Source organism: Phasianus colchicus, chromosome 3 (genome assembly GCF_987193195.1).
Source record: "Phasianus colchicus chromosome 3, bPhaCol1.hap1.1, whole genome shotgun sequence".
NCBI lineage: Eukaryota > Metazoa > Chordata > Aves > Galliformes > Phasianidae > Phasianus > Phasianus colchicus.
Window position 1 is genome coordinate 45,463,765 of NC_143438.1, and position 18,553 is coordinate 45,482,317.

The following is an 18,553-nucleotide window of genomic DNA, read 5'->3' on the forward strand; positions in this document are numbered from 1 at the left end:
TATGCTTTTTCTTTTTTTTTTTTTCACCCTTCCAAAGCATACAAGTGTTCCCTCCTCTAGGAATAAACACCAACTCTCTAACTCCCGCCACACAAATGCAATATAGAGACCATAAGCAAGTCTAAGCAGAAAAGCACAGCAACTAAATGTACCTTGAAATGCTCTTACTTCACAATGCTTTTATAATGCCTCTTGTCCATGCACAAACTGTCCCTGTATTTCACACAGCAACAGAGTAACCGCAGGAAAATTCTAGAAGCAATTTTCTGCCTAATCCAGCCCAGGCTCCTGAGAAACACAGCATAGCTCAAGCTGGAAGGGATCCACCAGGCTTCCAAGTTCCACTCCAGCCTCCAAGATGAGGTTTCCAAGGGTTTGAAATGCATCTCCCCTGGCTTCAGATAACAATTCCAGCTCCCAAGCTGCCATGCACAGGCTAAGAGCCAGTTTTTTCCATCTCTCTCTACTTCTGAAACAGAATTTTTCTGTACCTCCCACTGGGAGATTCTACCTGTGGCAAGAGAAACTTCCCTATTAATGTGTAATACATCCCATCATTAGCATTGTAAAGCAGGTAATTATCTCACAACTGTCCTCCCACCCTCTTCCTCAGAGTTAGAAAACTTTATTTACAAGGAGAAAAAAAAAACAACTTCACATGTTATTCAAACTGTTCCTTCCTGACTCATATCATGGCTCACTGGATGGGTATGACCCAAAAGCACACAGGCAATTTGCTCTTCTGAAGTCCTGCAGATAAAAGCAGGCAGCTGGACTGTTCCTAACCTGAAGGAATGGGCATACAAGGCAAGTAGGCTTCTGGTGGGAGAAACATAAGGAAAAATGCTGAAATGGGGTGGAAGAAGAAGCAAGCTTTACTACAGCAGACGCTCTGTAAAAAGAGCAGGTAACAGCAACTTTTGTTCACCAAGAGATCGTAAAATCTACATCTCCACACACAAAGATGGTGTAATGCTATACTGCAATGGAAAGCACAGTAATGATAGAGGAACAGCAGAGTTCTAGGCTACAGCAAGTGAGGACATGCTTAATGCAGTAGCCATGAGCTCAGAAACAAAGGAAAAAAATCTGCTGACCCTTGAAAGGGCTCAGGTAGGCAGAGATCTCCCTCACATCCATTGCTAACTCTTAATCGGAGTCTGGGAAGGGGTGGATCCTGTCTCCACCCCTTGCACCTGAGCTCCCCTGGGTTGACCCTGCCTTCCCACCAGGTGCTCAATCACTGGTTCAAGCCATGACTTAGCATCGCTGCTACAGATGGGAACATCCTAATCAAGATAAACAACATGGACTGGTTGCAGACACCACCATTGTCCAGTTGGGTGCATGGTTACCAAGTTCAGGACAGATTTTGTTACAGCTCTAACAGCATTATGGCAGTGTCCTACCCACTCAACATCACCAGCAGCTTGTGTTGAGAGTTCAGTGAAGGGTGTATCTACCAAAAACCATATTCTGAAATTGAGCACCTAACTCAAGTCACTGAGTAGCTAAAATCATCACAAAGTGCACTGATGAAGATGGTTACTCTCATGACCACTAGACTGCCGAGCTGAATACCCACAGCACTTTCTTCTCACTGCTGCTTACTCCAACCTGTTTCCCTCCTCGCCCCAGAAAGGTCAAAAACAGTGGCACAAACTTTACTTGGTGTTTAATGGAGAAAGCTTTTTTTTTTTTTATTACCTTGTTAGCCATTTTTAGATGTGCCTTGAAGAAAAGGCATCACATCTGAAATTCTTTAAAGAGTACTAAAGAGAATATAAAAATTTGAAGCAATACCATCCAAAGACATGAGATCCATATTCTATTCCATATATCCAGGAAAGGTACAACAGTGCATTCAAGCATACAAACTCTCCAAATTAAATAGGTCACTTAGTTACTTGTTTCAGTCAGCAGCTACAGAGGAAGCTGCTATATATTCTGTGTCAGTGCCACCAATAGGAAGAAACCAAAACTTGAGGCCATGGTTAATGTTGTAATAAGGGACACCAGTACTTGTTAGTGATGTGACATAACACTGGTCCTTCTTATTCACTCCTCCTGTATTCACTGAAAATATGGCCTGTTGCACAAAATGAAAACCAAGAAAAGAACCCCAGGAATGTGCAGTTATCACTTATCATCCTTCAGGGAATGAGGGAGGTGTAAGACATGCCAGAAATAAATAAAACCAACCAAGGTCAGACTAAGAAGATGTCCAAGACTACTTAACAAATATCGCAGAAGAGTGACCCACTGAATCAAGTTTGTTTTAAACACAGAGTCAAGAGAGCAGCCAAGTGACATTCCATAACCAGTATCACCAACATGCTTTTCTCAGTCCCTCCAGCAGCAGAGCACAGGCCACAGTTTGCTTTCACTTGTAAGGGTACACCTGAAATGGACTGCCTCAGAGGAGTCAGCCCTGAGGCTGGAGAGTTGCTCCAAACTCCACAACAGGCCCTACATTTCCAACAGAGACCTAGTCTGTGCTAATATCACCCACCCCATGTTGGGTACAAAAAGGCACTGTTGTAGTTCAACCCAGCAGCAGCTCAGCATCACATGGCTGACGCTCAATGCCCCCTGAGTGGAATGAGGGAGAGAACTGGAAACAAAATAGAACTCATGGGTTGAGTTAAATACCAATCACTAAAACACAAGAGCAAAAAGGAAACTAAAAGGCAACAATGACCATATATATATAGCTGCAATAAGATTACTCACCACTTATCGATGCACAGCACAATGCAACACCCTGCCAGCAATACAAAGCTTACCCCACAGACTGATGCACAGCAGCTCCCAAGCAGCAAGCAGGCCCATTCAACTGCCCAAAGCTTTATACCCTTCTGCATGGTGTCAGGTGGTACAGTATGACCCCCAGCCTAATTCAGGCCCATGTGCTGGCCCCATCCCACCCAGAGGCTCAGCCCAGCCCCAGGTGTTCTTCCATCACCCAGCAACATTATTAGCATGCTATTAATGCTGTTTCAGGTTAAATCAGGACAGACAGCAAATGGGCAATTACGCCAACGCACACCTAAGCCAATGAGAAACAGCAGCTACTTTGGTCTCAAGGTATACTGCGCTTGAGTAAGAGAATGCAAGAAAGGTAAAACATACCAAAAAAATCCCTTTAAAAAAAAAAAACACTAAAAAACAACACTAATCTCCCAAAGTACCTCAATAAGCACAATAATCAGTGTGGGAGCTGTACAGACCCCTACCCAACAGCCACACCTGGAGGCGGTTACTTCTAAGCAGGGCTTTGGGCTGCTCTGTTCACAGAGATGTGATAACGCAGCGTGGATAACATTCTGAAAGGTCCTTCTTTCAGAACAGACACTAAGCTTTGTATTAACATATTCTATTTGTGTCACATTTAGTGATACAGTTCCTGGAAAAGTCTCTTTAAAATACAAAGATGATGTGACAAAATATATATCCTGTTACTTTCATTTATTGTCTATACTTCTCAAATGCCATTAGCTTACAGCAGTAAGGAATAAAGGTAGGAACATTTAAGTCTCCGGTAACTTCAGATGTAAAAGAAGAAGAGTTCCTCACAGCAGTTTAGAGTGCAGAACCACAGAGAAAAACTTAATACCACTGGGAACATATCTCATGTATATACAGGAAAATATATTGAGTAAATGTGAACATTTTCTCATAAAGAACATGAATTGCCATGGGTGCAACATTCCTACATCAAAGGCACAAGAGTTCACAAGCTTACAGACCAACATAAAAATTTATTGAAAGGGACGTCAAAATCCATTAAGCCTCACTTTGTTTATTTATTACTGATCCATCGCTGGAGGCAATGGGCCCCGTCTCCAGCTGGGCTGCATTAGCAGGCTGACTCCACGCAAAGACAGAGCAAAGAGCAAGAGCCACCTCAGGTGACCCAGCTGAGCTTGCAGCACAACAGCTGAGAAAGCGCTCATCACTCAACAGCACAGCTGAGTGACTGCCCATCTCTGGGTGGGCTGTGAACTTTTTTGGAACTAACTTTTGTAACTCACTCCACTTACATTATAGAGTTTGTATTCGTCTACAGAATTGTGTTGCTTTCATGTAACCGAGACTTAGGGTCTATTCTCAGAGCCTCCCTGCTTCCAACTTCTGACCCCATCAATGATGGAGCAGGCAGTGACAGAGCTCAGCTGCAGCCAGGAACACTTCCCTATGTCTTTGAAGAGGGGAGAATGAACCCAACCAGGATTCAGTTTCCCAAAGCTTTGTGATCTAATTCTACACAAAAGGCTTAATAAGGTTTAGACTCATAATACAATTAGTAATTTAGCTCACAAATTAGACTATCTATTAACACTCCAGCAGCGACAGCAGCCATATGAGGATTAAGAAGAAATCTTTCACTCCCAATATGAAGAAACAACTTGCATGCTTTAATAAACCTCTTCGGCATCTGCCCAAGAGAGCACACACTGTGCTGTACGCAGCTGTGAGCATGGCTGGCATCCTGTTCCTATATTGAACCTTCATCAACAGGAACCACATCGATGTATTGCACATTCCACACTAAGTAGGAACTTTCAAGCTCATCTTAAAGCACAGTTTAAACTGGTAGAAAGAAATACGAACTTACACTATTGTTGCTCCATCTTCAAGTTAGCACAGAGCACGTTTCACGTGCATTTACATGCATTAGAAGTGCATATAAAAATAACAGCCAAAATTAACCTGTCAACATTGTATGAAATACACATTAAGCCAAAGCACCAATACAACAATATTTAATTGCAGGAGTTGAATAAAGAGGCAACATTTTTTCTAAACGTTTGTATACAATGTTTATTCTGTATATATTAAGAAAGGAAGCAGACTTATGTGACACAAGTTTCCGCATTTTCCTCTCTGCCTAAACAGAAGATTCAGAGAAGAGCTGATATCTCACATAACACTTAACAGCACTTCAACCACAAGGAAAGGAGTTCTAAATGAATTTCTCTGAAGGCTGTTCATGTCCCTTAGCTGCAGCACTACAAAATGCTGATATTGGGCTGTTCACACTACTTGTGCAACACCTGCCCACCTGTACTTATTACATCATCAGAAGCTTTTGGGAATTATTTACAGCATGCCCAAGACTGACTGCATTCATTTTTAATTTTTGAGCCCGTGTTTATATAAATAGTGACAGCACTAATAGTGCCAAGTGATTCTCTTTAGCTTGAAGAACAAGAACAACAACAATTTACTTCACACTCCAATAAAAACCATTAACACCCAAATATTATTATGAATAACGTCCATCTGGTCTGAAATCTAGATCTGGCTGCAGTATCTCATTCTCCACATGCACTGCCTGCTGTTGCTGCAAAGTGCAAAGCAAAGCAAAACCTCACCCCTGCTCACTTACACTATTTACACATAAGCACATGCTTTCCTGGCATGTGTCACAACATATGCATGGGACCACTCTGATCTAATCTGCCACAGGAGAAAGGGGAAAAAAAAACTACCACGCATTCTTGGTATGAAAAATAATCAGGCAGTCAGAAATTCTGACCCTAAGCCCTGTTGTAGGCTATGTGCCCTTACCTAAATGGGAATATTAATCTCCAAACTGGGAAGAAAGAGGGGGGCAGAGAAAGGCCGCTGTGCCTTCTGGTGTGTGGAACATGGTGATGAGGGGCAGACAGTAACATGGAGAAGGAGGCAGAGAGGGTGTGAGAGGTGGTAGCTGAGCAATACAACCTTAGAGGTGGCCCTGTGGTTAACAGCTTTGTTAAATATGTGTGTTATTTGCTGCAGAATAGATGGTGTTAAGAGTGCAATTTTAGACAGAACTGAGAGCAGGTAAGAGCCCTCCCTCTTTCTCTGCACAAAATTCTAGAGTACAGAGCTCAAGCAGATTACTGTAATTGGCCAATTCTTTCTTTTATTGCTAGACCACTGCGTAGAGTCAAAGCACTGAAATCATGTGAATGGGGCTACTGGTGAATATCATGTATTTGTTCAACGGCAGTTTCTAGAATACAGATCTGATTTTTCTGCAGTTCCACTTCACAAAGTCTGGAAATGCACATCTTCTGTCACACATGCCAGAATTAACTTTTTACGGCTATTAATCTAGCACAGCACTCTGCAGACTATGAAGACTACCAGAGTTCTGGAAATGTGAGATTTCTCACTTACAGTGAGCGGTTCCCAAAGCTCCTGCCATCCACCCACCATAAGTACAGATTTGAAGGGAACAAGCCTGTCAGATGCTGCTTCACTGAAGCAGATTTACTGTGTACCAGTTGAGAAAGCTGCGAGCCTGCATTCATTTTTGAAATAGAGATCCTCACAAATATGGACAGTTTCCATTACAAAGTCTTCAAGTTTGGGCTACACATCAGAAACTGACTAAAGTTTTGCAACAAACACAACAGAACTGACAGGCGAGCAATAGCTTTCAAAATGCAAGCTTCCATGATGCAACTGAGTGTGTGCCCAAACCTCCTGAGTAGCTCCTGTCTGACACCAGAAGAAGCACACGGCTGCCTTCAATTTCCATTCCTCACCGATTCAAAACAGGTACCTCCTGAGGTAAGAATTTAGATGTTCAAAGACTGAATGTTTCTCTGTAAGAAATGAGAGAAGGCATATCAAAAGCAGAAAGTGAGTGTGCATCAGTTGAAACAGACTGACTCTCACTGAAGCCACCCTGGTGACGCAACCACACCAATCCCTATCTTTACTCTAAACTTCTCCATTTAAAAATACAACAACTAAGGCTTCAGTCCTACTGCCAACTCAAGCTCCTATCCACCTTCAAGACCCCAAGCCCACTATGTGACAGAGAGTGGTACAGCTGAAAAAGGCTGAAGTGTGCACTGTTTGCTAGCAGATCCATCGCTTCAACCCACACACACAGTCATATGCTTGTCTACACCTGCACACACAACAGAGGTAGCTGAGGAATATTATTTATACGGGGTAATTTCAATGTCATTTAACCTCTTGTCTGCAGCTGTGTGAAGTCCCTAATGTGGGTAACATTCAACTCCCCAGTAGTCAGGATGCAAAGAAATAAGGTTCTAGTGAACAAAATGACTTTCTGTTAAGGGTTTGTAGAGGAAAGATTCAGCTCTGAAGTTTTCACAAGACTTTAAAAAAATAAATAAATAAATAAAATCCACTTCTGCTGTGGAATGCATATTTTTTTTATTTGTGAAGAATATATTTCAACTTTTCTTGGGCTTCTGAGCCCTACACAATTTCAACACATATTTGTCCTAAAGGGTGTGTTCTTTCCTCAAACATTGAAAGCAAATAAGACTCAGAAAGTGCAATCATTTCCAAATGCTGAACTGAAAATGCTAGGCTAATTCACATAAATCCTTAACTAGGCTAGATATATGTAGGAAATTCTAACAACAATTCTCAGTGTAAAAATAAATAAAACACACCTCATGAGCTTGATGTGTGTGGTCTTCAACCCACATGCTTTGCTATCACTATAAACACAACATAGTCGTGCTGGGCAATGTACAGGCTTCCCATCTCATTTCCAACTTCTGAGGTTTTTGAATAAATATTAACTTAAATTGCGTTTAGTGTTGTTGGTTTCTTTTAACAATCACAGACCCAACCCAAACAGGTTGCTTTCTTATTCAGGAAGGTGCTCACAGCAGAGAAAGGTGCTTTGAGAAGTTCTGAGCTAGGACTGAATCAAGATGACATCTCTCAGACACAGTAAAGAGGGCATCAGCTGCACGGTGACTTAAAATTATTACTGGGACAACAATTGATCTTACATAGCTGTGAAATTACTTCAGGAATAGCTGCCTCTGCAGAAGTTAAAAAGAAAAACAGCTGAAGAGATGTGTTATGTAAAGTGCTTATATTGCATTGTATGCAGCGCTTTGTAAAATAATCTTCATCTACAATTCAGAAAATGGAACATTAAAGGAAAAAAGACTATAGTAGTTCTCAGCAATTAGCATAAGAACTACCCCACTGAGTACTACACTTTCTGTGAATGTCCACAACTATCTTTATCTCCTAAATATGTGACAGTATTTAAGTACACCATCGACTTTTTGCGGAAGACTGGAGTTGTAAGCGGCTCCCAGTGGCTGCTATAAATGATCTCCAAATAGAATCACACAACATCCCGAGCTGGAAGAGACCCAGAAGGACCACCGAGTCCAACTCCTGGCTCCACAAAGGTGTCATGACCACTGCCTGGGGGAGCCTGTTCCAGTGCCTGAGCACCCTCTGACAAAGAACCTTTTTTTGATATCCAACCTGATCTTCCCCTTTCATTGCTTCATGCCATAAAAATAATGTTTACCTAAAAAAATGTAGGGGTTCTTAAACATCAGCATAAATAAATAAATAAATAAATAAATAAATAAATAAATAAATAAATAAATAAAGACTCTTCAGTAATGGTCAAAACTAACCCTCTTTCCCCCCCTCTTTCCCCCTCCAAAAAAAAATTAGAAAAGATTAACTATGAAGATACCTATATCACAGTGAAATGCCAGAGCATATACTTAAATCCAGCTTCCCACTAGGCAGAAGATCTGATCACTAAGCAACTGGCTAATACAACAGGAATTAAAATCTACATCTGTCTTCTGCATGCTGTGCTCCAGCAGTACGCTTCATGTTCCACTATGTCATCCCAACATGGAGCCAGAAAAAACTTCCAGGCTCAAAAAGTTCCACCGAGTGAGGAAATCATTTCCCGGGTAAGATTATATGGGACATCTTAAAGCACTGAAGGAAAAGAGATCTTACACTATCAAAATACCAACAGCTTCCAAAAATTGTAATCCTCAGACATTGTTGATACTGAATTACACCATTTGATAGAAACACCACAGTCATTAGAACAAATGACATGCAGTCCTGTACGGATATGCAGAGTTAAACCTTGACACAGATACATTTTCTCACTCGTGCAAGTTTGTACTCAGTGTGCGAGCATATTTCAAGCAGACTGAGAAGTTGTTAGGAAGCACTGGACTTCTTGCAGTGATTTTATTTACTAGAAGGATGCAAGAGGGAACAGATAATAACGAACTCCTATTCAAACAAAACAAATTCACTAATCCCTTAAGAAGAGAGAATAACTGTACCAAGCAGCACAGCAAGGACAGTCAGATCCAGGGCCTAACACAGTTCCTGGAGATGGAAGTTGATTTGCATGTCTGTTTTTAATTTTTAGCTGAACTGGATGTTAAACCTGAAAAAAAATATGAACTTGAAAATACTACAGGTGAGACCCTTTGTAGGTGTAGGACAACCTGAAGCTGTTTAGGAAATCTCAGGCTCTGCTTAAGATAGGATCTGGTACTATTCTTTTTCAAAACTGGAGGTCTGTTATCCTCTACATACCCTCAGAAGCTACACAGACTTAGCAATCAAAATGTTAAGATGCGCATGCAGATGACCACTTCTGTGGTCATGAAATGCCAGATAAGCCATGGATAAGGGATTGGTTAACCTCAAGTGCGGAGGAAAAAGAAAAAATACACTCCCTTCAGCCCCAGTACACCATGAAAAATGCAACAGCCCACTAAAGGGCAATAACTCATCAACTTTTTAAAACATAAACATATGAACTAGTGCTTAAATTATAAGCATACACGCAAGTATAGAAATGCACGGCATGCACAAGAGTTATTTACTCAGCTTAGCCTACATTCACCGGAAGCAGAGATGTGAAAAGCCACTCTATTCATTTACCTGCAAGAACAACTATTTTACAAAACCTTAAGGCACTACTGGCCCACTATCCATCCACTTGGAAGTGCACAGAAACCCCTGTAATATCCTCCTCAATCTTACGTTACAATATTGTCAGCAAAACTAAAAAGCATTATTTCACCTAACATAGCTACCCTTAAGATTCAAGCTAATAACACACAATCTTTCTGAAAAGTTTTCCAAACCCAGTGTGCCATAAACCTTGGGGGGTGGGAAAAGCAGCACTGCCCTCATACAGGCATGTGATGCTTTATTTTACTCCCCTAAAAGATGGAAGAGCTACAGTGATGAAAGAGGTAATTATCTATTAGTTATTCTGGAGCAAAACCACATCTTTTGTGATTAACAAAGTAGCACTGTAAAAGATATTTACAATAACACTTGGAGATTAAAAAACAAAAAAAGAAAAGAAAGGGTCTCTTCTTCAGAGATCCTGACTGCTCTTTAAATCAGGGCAGACTACAAATATCTAGGGGAAAAAGAGAAAGAGAAAAGAAAAAAGCTTACGGAAGGAATGTTGGTTTTGCACCATTCCACATGGAAAAAGAAAAACTGAAGGTTCATTAACATCATTACACTTAATCATATGTGTAAAGATAATCAACCATTGCTATGTAAAGCCATCAGAAGAACTATTTAAGCCTTGCATGTATAAGGAGACAAGTGTGTTCAAAACTAAGATGGCAAAAATACAAAAATGGGAAAAATTATAAATCCATGTATGTTTTCCAGATGCAGTTTAATTGCCTTGATAGTTCAGCTTTTCCTAGGACATTTTCCCTTCCAACAAGATACATCTCTTCCACTCTTTTACACCTTCCTCCCCAAACACTTGAATTCCAACCTGCCTTCAGCACTCCCTCCTGCTAACACTCCCGTGCTTTCATCTGAACAAACGTGGTCATTACTTCGTTTGCCACCATCGCTTCTTAAGTGGCAAAGGGTCAGGCTGAGTGAAACGGCTGAATCGTTCCTTTATTATTCCTCGCAGCTACTGAAAGTATTTGTCAGAGGTGTAACACCTTTATTTTTGTTGTTACTGCTCTCAGAAATGTGGGCATAAAAACATCATTCCTTCATTTTCAAAGCATGTATGGGGACTCACCCTCCTTAACTCCTCATAACACTGAAGGAAGTGATGTGGCTCAAGCAGCCACAAAACACAGTTACAAAATCAGCGCAGGGTTCCATCAACAGCAACATCATTTTTGAAACTAATCACTCTGAACAGAGAAGAAGCCTCCTCACAATGCATTAAGAAGCTATATACTCACACAACACTCCAGCTTTGCTTTAAAACGTAACTACAGGTCAATCAAGATGGTTAAGATATAACCTTATCACACCTCTGCAGCAATAATCCCTTCATAGAAACCGCTAGGAAAGTACTACCGATTTCTTTGCAACTCCATGCAGTTTGTTCTATTACAGCCAGCTTTTGTCCTTCCACTGAATACTAACAACGATATTGAGAACAGCATTTTTACACACGACAAAAAGTACATTTGTGTTACAAGCAAACGGTGGGGGGGGGAGGAAAAAAAAAAAGAAAAAAACAGTAGATTAGAATTCTTAAGGGGACAAAAATTTCCAGACCTCCCAAGTTCGAAGCCCAGCTTTCAGCCCTGCCTCTTTTTTCACTTAGAAAAGTGGATTTAGAGATGCAGCTACACCTAGTGATCAGCAGCAGATCACAGCAGGCAGACTCAGGAAGTGCTCCTGCGCTACAACAGCAGAAATAAATATGTGAGCACAGAGAAGGAAAGAGAGGAAAGCGACACAGTAATATTTCTTTTTAAAAAGTTTATTACTAAATTTATTATCACATGTTCCAAATTGTCTTTGGCTTCCTGAAATCCCTTTTAATACACATTAAATGAGAAACACACATTTGGAAATTATCAGCAAAAGCAAATGAAATAAAGATCTTTTCAATATTTCCTACCAAAACAGAGCAGAAGCAAAGTAATTCACACACACTCATACATTAATAAGCAATTTACTCCCGGTGAAATGTTCAGAACCATTCAAGTGAATCACAATCAAAATGCAACACATGAAACTCAGGATCAGCTCACAGGTCCCGACCCAACAACAGCACTGTGTTCCACCGGGTCTCTGCCTGTTATCTCCACCAGCTGAGCCCAGTGATGCAAAGCGAAGCCACATCCCAGCAGCAACCTACACAAGTGCCTGGGCCACCAGCAACCCCCACGATACGGCACACTCAATGACCCACTCAGCATATGAGCAAGAAAAATAAATTCCACATATCTTCAGGTCAGACCCAAGTGATGTTAGTGAGACAGAGACCAGAAGCTTACTTGCCGTACCCTGACACCTTTTGTGATTTGCTCTCTAGCTGCCAATCCATCACTTCCATGAGCACTAAACAGATTATTTTCCATGAGCTATATGCTGCTATATTGTTTCTGGACGTTAATTTATTTTCCTCATGGATTCTGATGACTGCTAAGTTGTGAGACCGATGAGACATCACAGGAATATTTCAGTGTTATTACATCCTTGCAATCTTCCAGAAGGCTTATTTTTAATTTCTGGTGTAGTTTCTTTACTAACTTTTGACAACAGAACAATAGAAAAAACAAGATTCACCACCCAGTTTCTTTTTTGACACTCCCAAAGTCCGGACCCTCATTCTGTTCAAAGCATTCCAGAGTACATCCCAATTTATAGGGAAACTCAAACTCTATTTCATCAGTTTCTAATCGTCAAAAGCGTCTAAAAAATAAAGACCTATTAGTAGCTCATTCTTTGACACTCTTCCACTAATTTGCAGGATCATTTTAAATGCAATTATTCTCGGGTGAAGAGCACAAATCAAATCATTCACCTGCATAAACGGGAGCAGCACAATGCTCTGACAGAGAGGCTCTTCATCCGAAAGTGCTCTCCCACAGCTCGCCCTGCTCACAGGGCCAAATCCATGCTAACACTTCAGCTGAAGATACGCTGCTAGGCTGACAGCTGCTCCAGGCACTGAGATCGCCACATCCTCACCAGCCTTTCTTCCCTCAGACAGCACAGGGATGGGGACCACACAGGGATGGCGACCACCGGCAGACAGGAGGAGAGCAGGTGAAATATGCAGCACCAGCAAACGCAGAACGCGTTAAAATAAGACTGCAACACGGGTAGAGATCATTGTTGGCAAAGCCATCAGAGTATCTATCAAAGGCTTCCAGATACACATCGTGAATACTCTGAGAAACCTCTTTAAACACATCTTTAAGTTAATTATAGCAGAAAGTTTTTACTTTCTGTACATTTCTCTGAATGCCAGAAACTTCCCTTCAGCTGTGGTTGGACCTTCAGCTCTCTTCTTTCTTTCTTTCCATCCTCCCTCTTTGCAAGCACTGTGACGATGCTGGTGTTCAGGAAGTTTCATGCTACACTTCTTCCCTACGTCTGTTTTTGGAAAATGTGATTCTTGTTTTCAAGAGTGCCTACACCCAAAACCGAAACAGATGAATGTGAAGGCACAGCATCTATTTAGAGCACAAGGTTTGTATTTTTCTTTCATGAAACAGCTGGAGGACTGCTATGCTCTCTGTAAAACCTTTACCAGTCCCTAACAGAAGCAGTTTCCAGTTCTGCGCAGCACCTTCCCTCCCTCTCTTCTCCTTCCAGCTGCCTCCTGTGCCAGCACAAAGTTACTTGCGAAGAGCCCTCCAGGAGCATTTCTATGCCACCCCCCTCTCTTTAGCACTGCAACAGGGCCCATCCCCTCTCAGACAAGGAAAACTTTCAACACAAGTACCATAAAATGAATGTGCTAATAAACATCCTTGCTGCTTTCTGCAGCAAAAGGGAACAGCGTGCTCTAATAACAGGCCTCTCTGGGTCAGTCGGGTTATAAGCAAGAAGCACCAATTTCAGAATTCAGGCTGTGTGCAAATGTAAATCCACCCGAACACGATGCCCTCATAAAAGCACAGTTTCTGTATTCTATTACACATCTCTTCGCCTTCAATTTCAGCCACCCATTCCGGTGTTTGACAGAACTCATTACATCCAGACTCTACATTTTATGGAAGACCTAATATTTAGGCATGCAGTGTCCCTTCTCACTTGCCACGTCTCTGGTTTGACCCAGATCCCCTACAGGGATGAACCACTCCCCCTGAGCTGCATAACCCACCAGGGGGAGGAGAAGGAGCACCACACAGCCAGGTGACACTGTGTGTGACAGCAACACCACACGATCCAGGAACTCTGCAGTGTGAGCCTTCCCATGGCCCCACTTTGTCATATTTATGCTAAAACTATAAACAGAAATCAGCCAACCCAGGTATGCAAGCATTTCTCAGGAAGAAGCAATTTGCTTTGCAACAAGACCCCAGCTACTTCTTAAAATAAGCATTGTCCATATAATACGTTTTCAGCAACACGTCTCGAATCCAAATTCTTGAAACCATTTGCTTCTGGAACCGATGAGTGCAGAATTTTAAATTCCTTAGTTAAGGACTCAGAGAAAATCTCATTGTTATTAACTGTTAAGCTGCTTTCCAAAGATTACTTGAAAGCTTCCAGGCCTTAGAAAGCCAAGATCTGATCTTTCGGTATGATTGTTTTCTAAACAAGAAATGCAAATAAAACAATGACTGAAGGTAACATTAGAACTAATCTCTGCCAAATAGATCAATTACTTTAGGAAAGGGTAAAAATAAAAACAGAACGAGAAACGCCAAAGACTTCTTAACGCACCCACTGCTATTCTTTGCTTCAAACAGCCGTGGAGTTGGTTTTCTTTTCTTATTGCTTCATTTGTTTTTTAAACTTTTTAGAGGTTATTCATGTAACTCCCATCAGCAACAGGGGACGGCGAGCACCGAGAGAGGAATTTTGTGTGATTTAATTTCTATGACACTGATGCATCATGCTTTCAACAAAAGCAACAGCATTTTTTTTCCCCCTAAGCAAAACCGACTCCCAGGCACACACTTCAAAAGGGGAAGTGCAAAAATGGAGTGCCAACAGTCGATATTAAAAAAAGAACAAACTGTACCTGCCCCGTCATTAATGGGCTTTCCATTCCGTGTTTCACATACATGTACACATACACACACACAGGGAGAGGGCAGGCCAGATCCTGTGCCCCATAACATCCTCCACAGCCCCACTGAGGTGCATGGATCACAGCATCCCTCAATCAGTGCACTGGAAGCCGTGGAATCACCCCTTTTGCCATAAGCCTATGCACAGGTCATTAAATCCACTTAAGGACATCACTGAACCGTTTGTGCTTTCTGTCACTGTGTGTTTGCTGCCACAGCATGTGGCTATGGAAATGAATACATGAATGGCACTTATGTGCTGACTCTAGCAGAGCATCAGGGTACCACGTATGTAAGTCACTTCAGAAGTGCTGTTCCAGCCCAACTTTAAGCAAGAAGCCCGACAGTTGGTGCAGGGTAGCAATGAGTTTGGGATTCAAGAGAATGAAGCAAGAGCTCTCCCTGAAGCCTGGACACCAGATTCCCAATATTGAGAAGTATATAGGGCTTACGTGCATGAGTTCAGCTTTATAAACCGTTGCGGAGTGTAGCTTCAACCTAGCACGGGTGTTAAAGAAAGCTTTCATCATCCTTCTGTATCATCTCGGTGCAAAGCATCCTCCAGCTCAGGAACCCTTTTTCTCATCCGCGGGAATAACACCGAAGACAATCTAAGGGAAACGCAGCCGCGTACACAGAAGGTCTATGGAACCTGACATAAAACCGGAATTCGGTAGTTTTTCAGCAAAGTTTAGGAGCACACCACGCACTCACGGTATCTGCAGCGCAGAGCATTGCAAACACGGCGCTCGGCAGTCGGACACACAGAGCCTACCGAGCGGGTCGGAGCCCGAGCCCGACACCAGATGTCCCCCATTGCCGCGCTAACTTCGTCCGAGAAACAAAACAAAAAGCCCCGAAGTGACTCCCTGCAACGGAGCGCGCTGAACTATTTCACAACCCACATTCCCGTCTAAAAGTACGGGTTTCCTCAGCACGGAAACAGGACGGGGAGCAGCCAGGGGGTCCGAACACGCCGTTAACGTCTGCACCGAGAGCAAAGCACCGCTGCTCACGCCCAGAGCCGGGGACAGCGGAGCCCCTCCGCTCCCGTACGGGGCAACGGGGAACTCCGGGCAGCCGGCGGCGGGGAGCCGGGGCCCGGCCCGGCCACGGCATCCCGCCCGCCTCCCTCGGGGACTTTCTCTCCCCCACCAACTCCAGTGTCAGCCCCGCCGGGAAGACGGAGAGAAAAAGGAACTCGAGGCGAAGCCCCGGCGGCTCCGGAGCCGCGGTGCAGGCGAGGCGGCCCCTTACCTGTGAACGTCTGCGCTCCCGCCGCCAGCAAAAGTCCGGCCAAAGTCACCAGGCAACTTCCAACTTTCCCCATATTTCCACCCCTTCCTGCTCCGGGTCCAGCAAAGTGCCAAAGTGTTCGCCAAAGTGGGAGGCGGCCCTCTTCGCCCCCCTCCCGTCGGCTGGGAGGGGGAGCCGGACCCCCGCTGGCTGCCCCGCGGCCCCCGGCTCCCCTCGGACTCTCTTCGCCGGCGGAGGCGCGGAGAGAGCGGTGCGGACGGCTCCTCGGGCAGCTCCGCTCTCCCGCGCCGTCCCCTCCGGCCGCCTCCCCCGAGGGGAACTGCAATCCCAGCACCTCCCCGCCCGCCCGCTGCCGCCGCCGGCCCCGCTCCGCTCGGCTCCCGGACTGACTCGCGGTCCCCCCCGGCGGGCGGGCGGGTGAGGGAGCGGGGAAGGCACGCCCAGCCGCCGGCGCCGCCGCTCTGCCCCGCTAGAGGGCGAGGCGGCCGTACGCGGCGCAGCGGGGGCCGCTGACGGGAGCTGCCTGTCCGCCACCCCGAGAGCCGCCGCGTTCGGCCCGAAGTTCAGCCGGCAACCTCGGTAACTTCACCAGCCGTCGCGGGGACGGGGATGGGCGGCCCCGAGGCGGCCGGACAGGGAAGGGTGAATGGCAGAGGGGGACAGCGCTGTGCGTTTCGTAATCGTTCTGTTTGGTTTCTACAGGCGCTGTCGGAAGGACCGATCGGCGAACGCCGCGAGCGTCAGCACCGACGGTGCGGGATACAGAGCTGCGAGCGGACTGCGGGCACCGCGCAGGGCAGAACCGCCTCCTGTTCGGGTACCGCCGCCAAACCGGGGCGGCTCTGCCCTCCCGCGGGGCTCCCGTGCCGCCCCGTGCGGCTCCGGCGGTGTGGCGTCACAGAGTGGGGCGTGACGTCACTGGCATCCAGCGAGGGAAGGGACGTGACGTCAGAATGGCAGCGCGCGTTCGTCGTCTGCCCCTCGGAGTGCAGCTGTCTGTCTTTTTGCTGTGGGGATTTGGCTCCTGTCAGACGCCGCAAAGAAGAGTTTGTTGGTTTTAAACCAATTTTGTTGTGTTTGGACCTCTGCATGTGGAAGTATTGTTGTTGGCTATTGCTTGCAGTGAAAGCTGTCCTTTTTCTTTATTTCAGGTGCAGGTGTCAGGCCAGATTCATCCCTGGTTATCCTCTGGGACTATAAATAAAACAGTGAAAATAAGAATCGAAGTAATGCCAGAATGAAGGGTAGAGCTGGCAAACGCTCAGATTTGGGTTCTGCTTTCTCCAGAATGGGCCCTCTGTTTTTATGGCACTCTAACACGTAGTTACCAGCTTCAGTCTCATTGCAGAGTGAAGCCTTAAATCCCATCCCCCCCACACACAGCACTGCAACTGATGACACATATTGAAGATGTGTGCGTGTTTTTGATTGTTTTTCCATATAATACAGCCCCCTTCAAACTTCGGCCTTCAGCTGTACCGCTTCCTGCGATTCCTCCAACCGCCCTGTTGTCACGGTGCCGTGCCATTGGGTTTTAGTAACGTGTTTGTAGTGTGAGGAAGGGACGTGAGCTGGGAGATGTGCAGGGTGCAGGCAGCCGCCTCAGACGGGAACACAAGAGGGCAGGGTAGCATTAATTGTTGTGCTTCCTGACGTCAGACTTTTCTTTGCACTGTGAGCATTTTCTCCGTTTGTTATCTGCCTGGAACTTCTTAGGCTTCCCTAGTGAAGTTTCCATAGTACCCACAAACCTTTATAGCCTATGGTGTTGTTTTTTGTTTTTTTGGTTTTTTTCCAATAATAATCCTCCCTTTTATTTTTTTTTCCTCTGGGTACATAATTTAAGCAAATTATATGTTCTCTAAAGCTGCAGTTATAGCATCTCTAAATTAGAACTAGTCTTGAAAGCGTTACCCGTGTAATTACAACACTTTCAAGAAAAAAAACACATGAAGTCTCATAAGAAGTTTAACTTACAGTAAATTTAATTTTCAAGCATATCTGCATTTATCACTAAAAAATCCAGAAATCTGCAGTTAGTGCTCATTCTAATGATGACTTCTCTCTAGGTTCATAATGTACAGAAACACATTTTAAAAATGGAGCTCTAATCACAGAATCATTAAGATTGTAAAAGACCCACTGGGATCATCTAGTCCAGCCCATCGCCTCATGTCTTTTGGATCAACTAATGTCAGGCTTAATACGACGTGGTAAAATATGTTCAGACATATAACCTTAACTCTGACCTCCATCTTTTTCACAAGGAAATGGGAACTCTCTGCCTATATCCATTGCTATCTAATGTTAGTTTACAGAAGATGAGATAGAAAATCACCAAGTTCAATGGAAGAACAGGTACAAGTGGTCACAGTAATAGCAGGAGGAGGGCTAAAATCACCAATCTTCAAAGACAGTTTTTTTAAAAAAAGAGCTCTGGGGAACAGCTAAGGCAAAAGCAGAAAACCCAGGTGCGG

General features: G+C 44.0%; 1 protein-coding gene across 8 annotated transcripts in view; it reads right to left on the bottom strand.

The window, feature by feature from the left end:
• Positions 1 to 16,390, bottom strand: part of PTPRM (protein tyrosine phosphatase receptor type M) — a 460,562-nt gene extending 444,172 nt beyond the window's left edge. For 2 of the 8 annotated variants that reach the window (XM_090137387.1, XM_090137385.1), the window contains exon 1: positions 16,077 to 16,387. In XM_090137387.1, coding sequence (XP_089993513.1) covers positions 16,077 to 16,149 — 73 coding nt within the window. In that variant the 5' untranslated portion in view covers positions 16,150 to 16,387. Of the gene's footprint in view, positions 1 to 2,733; positions 7,116 to 16,076 lie in introns of those variants that run through there. The other 6 variants (XM_031588940.2, XM_031588939.2, XM_031588942.2 and 3 more) reach the window with 5 other exon arrangements.
• Between the last annotated feature and the right edge of the window lie 2,163 nt (positions 16,391 to 18,553).